Source organism: Lagopus muta, chromosome Z (genome assembly GCF_023343835.1).
Source record: "Lagopus muta isolate bLagMut1 chromosome Z, bLagMut1 primary, whole genome shotgun sequence".
NCBI classification, from domain to species: Eukaryota; Metazoa; Chordata; class Aves; order Galliformes; family Phasianidae; genus Lagopus; species Lagopus muta.
Window position 1 is genome coordinate 41516866 of NC_064472.1, and position 11308 is coordinate 41528173.

General features: G+C 42.1%; 1 protein-coding gene across 1 annotated transcript; it reads left to right on the plus strand.

Annotated features, from left to right (window-relative positions):
* Positions 1-4797: 4797 nt before the first annotated feature.
* On the plus strand, positions 4798-10177 carry CTSL (cathepsin L). Its single transcript, XM_048932223.1, has 8 exons — positions 4798-4926; positions 5469-5604; positions 5947-6069; positions 6151-6306; positions 6645-6869; positions 8428-8596; positions 8885-9002; positions 9767-10177. Exons 2-8 carry the CDS (start codon positions 5479-5481, stop codon positions 9864-9866), a joined length of 1017 nt encoding a protein of 338 aa, XP_048788180.1. The 5' UTR covers positions 4798-4926; positions 5469-5478; the 3' UTR covers positions 9867-10177.
* The last annotated feature ends 1131 nt before the right edge of the window (positions 10178-11308 follow it).

Below are 11308 nucleotides of genomic sequence, written 5' to 3' on the forward strand. Positions count from 1 at the left end.
CCTGAGGTCTCTGGTGAGGAATGCCAGGGAGAAAGGAATTTGTATGGAGCTGCAAGAATGAAAACTATTCAGGCTTTTTTTGTATTCTTTATCACTCATGTTCAAATTAAGTGATGTAAAAAAAATGTCGACAGTTTGTAAAACATTACTGTAACTAGAATTAAAAATACGTATTAAAGTAAGCAGTGTTTCTTAAAGTAACACAGATACATCTGTTCCACAACAGTTTTTTCACATCCTTCTAACTGTCTGAAACAATCACTTCGAAAACTTACTACACTTGTTTTCTGTAAGAACCTTTACTGTAAAATACAAGTACAGCTTGATTATTTTGCTGAAAAGAAATTTGACATATATTTTAGTGTTCTGTTTTCCTACAGACAAATGTGTCTCTGGCATATTTTACACATAAGCCAGGCACTGGTATCTAAAATTAGTACAGTGCTCTCTGAAATGTTTGTGTGCTTTTTTAAAAACTGAATCAACATTAAACAGCAAAAGCTTGCAGTGAAATGTCATAGTTTGCATTTGAGAGTAGATAACCAAATTTAAGACAGAGGGATTTCTCCAGGTTTAAATAAACACATCCACAACCATAGTTTTTAATTAAACTAATTCAGATTTGTGTAATTGAGGAGTAAAGCTCTTGAGTTTGGTCTACAGATTAACACACACACACACAAAAACAAACAACAACAAAAAAACCCCTATGTTTGACTAAATGTAGTGCCTTTTCTTTCCTGTTATAAGAAATGGTATCTGAACAAACCACTCATCTTCACTTCAGTAAAGAGCATGGCACATAATTTACCTTGAGATAGCTGGCCCATGGATCTTCTTTAGTGCCCACCATTGTCACAGAGAAGTAGGACATAGCTTATTTTATTCACATTGAACAGATGTTTCTGATACATTGTCAACCTGCTGCAGCTTTGCAAGTCAGCTAACTTTGCAGAAGAGCTTTGCTTTTTTGGATTTCTGGGTCTTTTTCCAGGTAAGCACATTCCTCTTTGCATTTGCACCAAGATAATGAAGACAAAAATGGGCATTGAAGAAGAAAACAAATTTCAGAAATTCTGACTTCAAATAATGAAAGTAGCTGTGGTGAGATGGTGTGCGTTGTTATTGGGATGTGCAGTGGCAGCTGAATTTCATGTTGAAGTTTCCCTGGAGATTAGTGCTGAGTTTAAACCTCCAACTATAAAGGCAGCACACCATTATGCAAGTTCTTGTGCCTATTGAGAAATACACAGCTCCTGTCATGTGGTGACTTGTGGAAGCTGAGAACAGTATTGGAGCTGCTGCAATGGGAACATGACCAGTTAAGGGGTTGTTCTTGCCTCTGAGAAGAATGGAAGGTCTTTGCCAAAATAGCTAGAATTTTGCACAAAAGGAGTTCCTCAAAAGCTGTTATTCTTGAAATAATTTGGGAAGTTTCCTTCCAGAAAAGAGAGAGATGAATTAATAGGCAACAGAGGTTGTCATCTTTCAGAGTTTTGATTTCTATGTTATTGAAAAAAGTGCTGTGAATACTGTGAATAACACAGCTATCTACAGACTGACATTGCTTGGCTTTGTCTGAGGCTGAAGGAGGTTCTCTGGCTTTCACTCTTCCTCCTTTCTCTGAAAGGAATGCTTTGTGCAGAAGATACTAGTCCCCGCAGGGGTGTTTTCAAAAGGACAAAGACTGCTGTGGCTGGTGTGACTGCAGTAGACATCAAAAAGGTAGAAGCATTTGATGAAAAAAGATTTCTAGCTATATCTGCCCATTCATTATCTCTAAGCACTTCTACTGGCCCATCATTCACTTGACCAGAACACCTTCACACTGCAATTTGGTGTGTGAACACATTTTGTTGTAAGAAAGGAGCAACAGAAACAGTGCTGTGACAGCACCATCTATGGCCTAAGAGCAGCACTGGAAATAAAACTATACTATAAAACTATATTAGCTATATAATAAGGCATATTTAGCTGTCAACAGCCTCTGCAGTGTGGTTGGTGGTCTTCACACTGAAGACAACTCTCAAACAGGAGTTGTTTGCACAGGAGCCTGAAAACAGGAGTCCTATGCCAGCTTCCCATCACAGGTTTTTAAGTGGCACTCTTGTGATGGCCAAGTTGTGATCATTGCCATTCATCTAGTCAGAAGCCACAGTGCGGCTGGGATGAATAAATGTTTTAGGCAGGATGACTAGGTGAGTACTGAAGGCAGAGAGAATTTTCACCAATGTACAGTGATGAAATTAAGGGCAGAGTTGGGAGGAGCAGAATGGAATCTAGCTTTTGAAAAAAAAAAAAAAAAAAGTGGAGAAAATAGCTGAACAACCTCCAAAAATACCTGGGAAATTGATATATCCACATAGTAGTAATGATTCAGAGCAAACTGAAATTTAATGTGAAGGTGAAAGCACATCTGTTACCTTCAAGTATTTCCAGAAATTCTCTGATGTTATTTGCTCTATAAGGTAGTTAAAGAAATCTGTAATGTGAGCTTAGCTTCACAGTGAGAATGGCATCTGACATTTTTGCCTGTTGTGAACATGCACTATGAGTACTCACAGAAAGAGGCAGCACAGTAGATACACACTGTGTGATCCCATCACAGCACACATGGGATTCATGGTGCAAGACTGTAATTCTGACTTATCTCCTGTAATTCCAGCTAAACATCTTGCCCGTCTCAAAAAGCAGTCTTTCTCCACAGTTCATTGGAACCTTAAATGTAGCCTTTCAATTTTCAGTTGGTATCAGATACAGATACAGAAACAAAAACACAGGACTGAAAAAGTCTCACTGCACAGCACACCAGCAAAGAGCTGTGAAGTAAAAACTTTTCAAATAGCACAACTCACTACCATCCTCCCATCCCCAAAACCCCACAAGACCCCATAAGTTACGCAAATTATGAAATCATCTCATTTTCATGAATCATTTGCACATAAATTAGCCATGTAGCAACGTTTCAAGTTGGAAAAATACAAATGTACGTTTTTATTCAGTGTGTGTATTTTAAATTCTCCTTACAAATAAGGAAATAGAACATTTTCCTTAGGAAAGGCCAGCCTTTGATAACAATAATAACTGCTGTTTGGCAATTAAAAATACAAGTGGTAAATGTTTAGTTGAACAGAAAGCACAAGGCTAGTGAGGTTTTTTGTATGTTTATACACTTAAAAGATGCTGTGCAAATGCACACTGATGCAGTTTATGCCATGCTTTTTTCTTCTTTCAAAAAAAAATTGCTTCTATGGTGGATATATGGTCAGCTTGCTACTAGCTGCAACAAACCACAGAAATTTTGGGCAAAACATAAACTTTCAGAACCGCCATAGAGATCTTTTGAAATTTGATAACACATCCTTGCAAAGCAACTATTAGAAATGATGAGCAAGTAATTACTGAAAATCATGATGCCTCCAGTATGTATTTGCTGCATTCCAACTCTGAGGAAATTCTTTCAATGTTTCTTTCACAAAGACCTCATGTTTTCCTGCTCAAAGCGGCATGCCTGCATGCATAAAACCATCCTGACAGCCCTGAGCGTTTGTATACAGCCTTTGACTTAAGTAAGCAGCTCAGCTTTAAAATGTCTTGTTTTCTCACAGGTTTTGCAAGGCAAGTTTATTATTGTTGGTGTATTTACACTTCATGACTCCCTCTCTCTCTCTCTCTCTCTCTCTCTGTGTGCGTTTGTGTGTGCAATGAGAACTTTGAAAAGACAAGACAAACCTCTTCAGCGTCTCATTGTGTGTTGGCTCTGCGGGCCTTCCTCAGGCCAAAAGCTGTTCCCATGAAAATCTGGTTAAGGAAACACATTTTGTTTGTCCTTGTGTGTTGTGACACATTTTGTGTCTTAAGACATCAAAAAAGGGAGAAACACCTATCATGTGATTTCTGCCTTTTCTCTGTTGTGCAACAGTTCACAAGCTCTGCATTTTACTCCATGTTTGTAAGGGAAAGCAATCTTTACAAGGGAAATGCTGTCTTTACAATAATTTACAGAGGAGCCTCATATAGCTCCTACAGTTATTTTACTTCTACAGGCAAACACCCTGTTAAAAAACAATGCTTCTCATACTAGTGTAACTGCAAGTGCTGCAGCACACCTGGACGTGAGCGAGATGCCCCTCACACGTGCCTGGCATCAGATCAGGAACAAAACTGTGCTCTGCAGCAAATGTACAGAAGCTTCCAGCAAGCAGCAGCAGTGCTCCCAGGCTGGAACTGGCTGCAGCAAGGCCGGCACCTGTCTGGAAATAAACAAAGCAGAAGGAAAGAACCAATGAAGTCACACGCCCTGGTTTGTGCCCCAGCAGGCCTCTGAGTTTCAAAGGGACAACACGCAAGGCTCCCAGGCTGCCCATCGGCTGGATCTGATCGAGAGCCATCAGTGGGGCTACACTTGTGTTTCTGCGGTTTCAAACAACAGGCCTTTCTTCCTTTCCTTCCAGATTTGTTGCCTTACGCTCTGTCAGTTATGAGTTTTATACTGAACTCCCAACAGCTTAAATACTCCACCCCTCTCTCTCGCTTGCCAGCCCCTCCGCATCGCAACACAAACACCGACTAAAATAACAGCCGGGGCACTGCGGGGCCCCCACGGCGAGCAATTGCCACCGAGACGGGCAGCCACCCTTCGGTGCCCGGGCGGCCGACAGACCGCTTCGGCGAGCTCCTCACGCACCGCCGCGGCCCGACCCCGCCTGACCGCAGCCGACGGCGGCACTCGGAGAGCCAGAGCTCAAACCTCCACCTCAGCCGCGGCCCCGTCCCGAGCGGGACGGGCGGGGCGAGTCCTGGCGCTGCCGCCAATCGGCGCGGTGGGGCGGGCTCGGCCGTGGTGGCTATAAAAGAAGGGGCAGCGGTGCCGCCGCCGGCTGAGCCGTGCCGTGGTTTTTGTTTGTTACTTCGGTATCGATTGAGGTGAGCTACGTGAAGACATTGCAGGCGCTACCGGGGTTCCGCGGGCCCCCGCCGCTGCAGGCGCTGCCGGCACGTAGGAATGGGGCCGCCGTTCCTGGCGAGGCTCCTGCTAAGCTGCCCTGCCGCCGGCCCCGGTTTTGGGCCGCTCCGCCCGCCCTTGTTTACGGCCGTAGCCGAGGGCTCCGAGGCCTGGCGTGGTGGGGCGGAGGGACAAGATGGCCTCGAGAGCCGACCATGGCCGCGAGGAGGGTGACTGCAGCCTGGCAGTCTGCTCGGCCCGGGGGGGCCGGGGTGGAGAGGGTTGGGATTCGAAGCTCGAGTAGGGGGTTGGGGGAGGAGCGGAGTGCTTTCTTCTCCGGTCCGAGAGCTCTCTTCGGGATCTGTGCCCATCTTGTTTGTTTGCTCTTGTAAAGGAAGAGGGGAACCGAGTCTTCTGCTGTGAACGGATTTGTTTCAAGCCGGGTATTTCAACGTGGCTGTGAGGCAAACAGGGCTTGTGTGCGTATTGTTTTGCCCGATGGGCGTTGCTCAATTTCCGGCAGATTCGTCAACATGAACGTGTGTCTGACCATCCTGTCCCTGTGTTTGGGGCTGGCCTTTGCTGCACCGCGACTAGATCCCGATTTGGACAGCCACTGGCAGCTGTGGAAGTCCTGGCACAGTAAAGATTATCATGAGGTGAGTGCCTGTTGGGTGGCCCCTGGGATGTGTGTTCAGCTCAGCAAATGCAAACCGTGCTCGGCTGGGCCCCATTAGCTGAGTCATGATTGCTTTGTTTTAAAGCTGCCCGTGATATGCATTGGTTGAATTAAACCTCTCTTTTCCTGAATCCTTTTGCTTTGTTCATGTAACTGCTCAGTTATGCTTTTCATATAACAGTGGCAAAATGACCATTTATGGAAGCTTTTTTTTCTAGAGGCGTTCATATTTGCCTGTGTATACAAATTATAACAAAGCATGCTATCACTTGAGTGAGATTTTGAACTTTCTCACTGAAGTGTTGCTTTTCTGGCTTCTCAGAGAGAGGAAAGCTGGAGGAGAGTGGTATGGGAGAAGAATCTGAAAATGATTGAACTGCATAACCTGGATCACTCATTGGGAAAACACAGTTATAAGTTGGGGATGAATCAGTTTGGTGACATGGTATGTACATAAGCATAAAACATTTGTTTCTAAACAGCAGTGTGTAGTATAGTAGATGGTGACTTCTTCAATTTTCTTTAGACGACGGAGGAGTTCAGACAGCTGATGAATGGCTATATACACAAGAAGTCAGAAAGGAAGTACAGAGGATCCCAGTTTCTTGAGCCCAGTTTCCTTGAAGCACCACGATCTGTAGACTGGAGAGAGAAGGGATATGTAACTCCAGTTAAAGATCAGGTATCCTGTGTTGTTGGATTTTTAACTAGTTTCCTGAATGCTGCCTCCATGTTCACAGAGGAGAGATGCTGTTGAGTTGTTTGATGAACCCTAGTGCAAGCATGCTGAATTAAGTTCCATTTTAGTAAAATTCTGTACCTCAGTAGAATTATCAAGGAGTCCTTCTGTGCTAAATGTCATAAAACTAAAATAGTGTCTCTACTTGAGCATAGTAGAATCATGATAATGAAGTTGGTCTTGAGGCTTTTGCTTTTCTAATGCTTAGATCAATGGCATGGGAACTGTAATTGCTTAATATGTCCAACATAGCCATTTGTGATTTTGCTTCTTACTTTCAGGGTCAGTGTGGCTCTTGCTGGGCTTTCAGCACAACAGGAGCTCTTGAAGGCCAGCACTTCAGAAAAACTGGAAAACTTGTTTCACTCAGTGAACAGAATCTTGTGGACTGCTCCCGCCCAGAAGGAAATCAAGGCTGCAATGGTGGTCTCATGGACCAGGCTTTCCAGTACGTACAAGATAACGGGGGAATCGATTCAGAGGAATCCTACCCATACACTGCAAAGGTAAATGTCATAGCTGAATGTGCTGCAGATACAGCATCTTTTGTATAAACTGTAAGTGTGGGGAAACAAATACCTGGAGAGGATGAAGGCTAAGTAGCCATCAGTACATCTGCTTTTCCTCTTGTATTCTTGTAAAGAAATCTAGAATGGCTGCTTGCCCCAGGTTCTGTAGCAGTCGCATACTGCACTGATCTTAGGGGATCAAAATCATAGAATCATAGAATTGCTCAGGTAGGAAAAGACCTTAAAGGATCATCAACTCTTTCCAGACCATCTGGAAAAACTAGAGCAAATCTTGTTATTGCTTCCCCCTCTCAGATGCCAGATGTCTTTGATGACACACCAAACCAAGACTTGGTTCTTGTCAAACTGCTGCTTAGTCCTAAGGTTTCAATTGTGCTTTTCATAACTAAACTATTATAGGTTGTTTCCCACAGACCAAATAACTCTTGCAGCAAATGTGGGTTTTCTTAGATCTGACTATGTCTTATTCTGCTTTTGGGCTGAATCTGCATAAATGCAGGTAATGAGCAGATTTCTAAAATACCTCTAAAAATCTATCAAAAGTTAAACAGGCATGAGAGGACAAAAGGGCGGTAATAAATGGTGGTGTTGCATTAGTCTTAATGTTTGGGCTTTTACTACTTTCAGTGCTGCTGCTCTCTAGAAAATTTCCTTGCAGTTTGTCTTCTGTTGACTGAATGTGCAGTAGCAGTGACATTTACTGTGAATAACTTTGAAGGATTTGGGTGTCTATCTGCCTGTATCCTATAATTTTTTTTTTTAAAACTTGGCTCTTCCAGCAATTCTGGTTGTTTATAGGAAGTACAAACTTGCTGATTATGAGAAGTAAACAACTGAGGCATGTGGCCCATGTTCTTTTAGTTGGAAAGGCAACTGAAGTTCTAGTTTCATCACGCAGATGAAGCAGGGACATGCGTACTTTTTTATATCAAATTGCTAGATGTCTCAACTTGACCCCTTTCCTGAAACAAATGCCTGTGACACAGGCAGTTCAGATTTCACTGTGTGAAGAAAAAAAAAAAGCCCAAAATATAGGAATACTGTAAACTCATACATTAAAAATGAGTCATTTCTAAGTCATTCTTCATGGTTTTCCAGACTGACAGACTGTGGATTTAAGTGCTTGCTCAATTAGCAGTTCCTGGACTGCTTTGTAATTAATTAATACTTGGCTCTCTTTCTTTGCCTATTAATGCATTCTGGACATTGTTTTCTCAGAAATGAAATTCGTCTTCCCTACTAGAGACTGCAGTGTTCCTAGATGTGAAGGTCTTCTGCATCCCAGTAAACCTTTCACTGTGGGCTTCTCAACCCTGTTTTTTTTTTTCCTTTTTCTGCGTCTCTAAATAACTCAAAAGCAGTTTCTTTAGTTTTGGGAATGCTTTGAAAGAAGACCAGACGCAACTGGGTCCTTCTCAGTGTCTTGCTTTCAATGCAGTGAACTTGTAGTATGTCTGGTAGTTCTTATGCTCACTCGTGTGTAAAGTAGAGAACTATGTAGTAACTAGTAGTTTTCTTATTTCTTTTAATTCAGGATGATGAAGACTGTCGCTACAAGGCAGAGTACAATGCTGCTAATGATACTGGCTTTGTTGACATCCCTCAAGGACATGAAAGAGCTCTCATGAAAGCAGTAGCAGCTGTGGGTCCAGTATCTGTTGCTATTGATGCTGGACACTCTTCATTCCAGTTTTATCAGTCAGGTGGGGATTTGTTAGTAACTTGCCTGAGGAACTTCTTGGATACTCAGTGATCACTCACTCTCCAGTTTAAGAGCAAAAAAGTCTGAGTTTGTGAAGTAGGACATATAAGTCCTCTTAATTCTAGTCCAGATTCCCACACTCTGTATATGCTTATGCTTGCTGCTTACTTTCTCCCATAGATGCATTTCGCTTCCCTCACTGCACAGCTTCTCTAGCTAATCAACACAATTTTGAACACAAGGATTCTAGTAGATCAGTTTGTTCATGTGCAATTTTATGCTTCCTCAGGTATCTACTATGAGCCAGACTGTAGCAGTGAAGACTTGGACCATGGTGTTCTGGTTGTAGGTTATGGTTTTGAAGGTGAAGATGTAGATGGAAAGAAATACTGGATTGTTAAGAACAGGTAAAACTTTTCTATGTGTCATACTCTTTGTGGGAGGAGGGAGGGTAGTTTGTCTTTTGGCATAGGGAGGTATGAAGAGGCAACAGAAATTAAAATCTACATACGGAAAATGTGGAGACTGTTTGTGGGGTATTGGGTAGAAGTTAAAAGTCAGCTTAGGATGCTGACCTGCTAGTAAGGTAGGCTTTGAGCAGCAATTGCATTCCTCTGCATTTTTCAGCTGATTTGAGGGATCAAGGAAGCTTGGTGGAAGATTAGCCCATGAGAAGAGTAGATGCACTGAAGTGATAGTGCATAGGAGAGCAGAAGGAAAAACAGGTTGTGGCAATGGGGGGCCATGAATTTTCAGAAGCAGTGGGGCTATTCACTGTATGAAATAACATTTGAATTTTCAGAATGTAGTTACCCTGCTGGGCTGGGAGGAAAAAAAAGAATGCCAAAGGGCATATCACATGAGTTAGTCTCATGCTATCATCACTATTGGGACACCACCCTCATGCTGCCTGCAGTCTTGTGTCCTCTGTTAAAATTGGCTGGGAGCATTGCCTGAGCTCCAGTAGTCCAAAATTGTTCTCGTGTGAGGCAGGGACCTCCATGTACAGCTGTACTACCTTTTCTGTTTTTGTTTTTTTTTTGTTTTGTCCTTCTGCTATGTACATCTGTTTAAAATTTCCTGTGAATATGGAAGTCAGTTCTCAGTTCAAACACTTCATGAAAGGAAGTCTTTTGGAGTATGAAAATAAACCTTTTATTTCTGATTACAGCTGGGGTGAGAAGTGGGGTGACAAAGGATATATCTACATGGCCAAAGACAGGAAGAACCACTGTGGAATTGCAACAGCTGCTAGTTATCCACTTGTATAATTTGAAGACTGGACATTTCAGTGCAAAAGGGGATAATAAACTGAATGACCAAACAGTCACACAGGTGGTAGACTTGTATTCTTCAAAAGTCAACTTGATTTTTTTTTTTTAAGACTCTTGAAGTCTGTTTTACATGTTGGTGACATGCCACTTATTTTAAATTAATGTAAATGTTGGTATGTAAACAGCTTGTAATATTGCTGGCTTTTAACTGCTTAATCTAATAGATTCTTTATGTATCTTTTCCTTTTTTAATTAGAAATAGGCCCGAAGGTTTACTTTTTAAATAAACACTTAATTTAGTGTGTACAGATGACTGGCTTTTGGTCTTTCTTTCTACATGGAGCTCACCATTTAGGTATCCTGCACAGGACTGCTAATGAAAGTCTGTTGTATCAATTACGTAAATGCAGCTTGAGAATGATGAACAGCTTTTATAAACTGGAGTGTAGTATTTGATACAGCTTTAAGGAAAAGAAGAAAAATGTCTTCACTGGAAAAAGCAGAGATGACTGAAATTGGATGCTCATTCTTTGAAACTTCTTGTTAATCTGGAATATTGTTATAAGAGAATTTTGGCTCTGTCCCATTGACCCAGAGGCAATATTACGGCTCTATCTTTTATAACAAAGTATTTTTATGCCCTATGTTCAGCCTCTGATTATTTCTTATCCAGAATACCATATTTCTGACCCCAGACTTTCCTCATCCTACCTCATATGAGCTTATTACAGCTTGGTCTCCTTGTGATCATGATAGGGCAAACCAAGAAGATCCAAAGCAAGAATTCAGTGAGAAAGCTTGATGATAGGTTGTGGCAAGTTTACTATTTCCCCTTCTGCCCCAGCTCTAGTTAGGGAAAGAAGGGGTGGGGGGAAGGATTCTTCCTGTAGAAACTAGTTATGCCCTAGTTAGCTTCTCCTGCTTACTCCCTAGATGTTCTTGATTCCTGACTGCACTGCAGTGACTTGTACTATAACCTGAGAGAACTGTCCTATGTAGATCTCTGATACTGAAACATTGCTACTAGTTGTTCTATACTGCTGATTAGATGCCTTTGGGGTACCTATAGTTCCTGCACTCAGTGGAACTGACATAAACACCTACTGGGGGAAGGCTTACCTTGTATTTAAAGTGTTGACTCACATTTTTGTACTTTGGCTAAAGTGGAAAGGAGCTAGTGTAGGTTCAGGTTCGATAAAGCCAAAAGTTTTTATGTACAATTATCTTTTCTGAGTCTGCCAGTCATATACTCAAGGGAACACCTGAAGTTATGGAAGCAGAATTTCCCTATTGTGGATGAAGTAAGTTTTAAGGTAGCAGTTTCTCCTTCTTGGAGGGGGGGGGGGGAGGGGAGGGGAAAGCTGATTCAGAAATATAGAATGGCTAAAACTTAACTGCTTAAGTTTTAAGTTAAATTAATTCATTAATTAAACTTAATC

Coding starts and splice junctions, on each gene's coding strand:
- CTSL (XM_048932223.1), top strand. CDS start 5,479: ATGAACGTGTGTCTGACCATCCTGTCCCTGTGTTTGGGGCTGGCCTTT. Junction 5,605..5,946: donor ACAGTAAAGATTATCATGAG/GTGAGTGCCTGT, acceptor CTGGCTTCTCAG/AGAGAGGAAAGCTGGAGGAG. Junction 6,070..6,150: donor TGAATCAGTTTGGTGACATG/GTATGTACATAA, acceptor AATTTTCTTTAG/ACGACGGAGGAGTTCAGACA.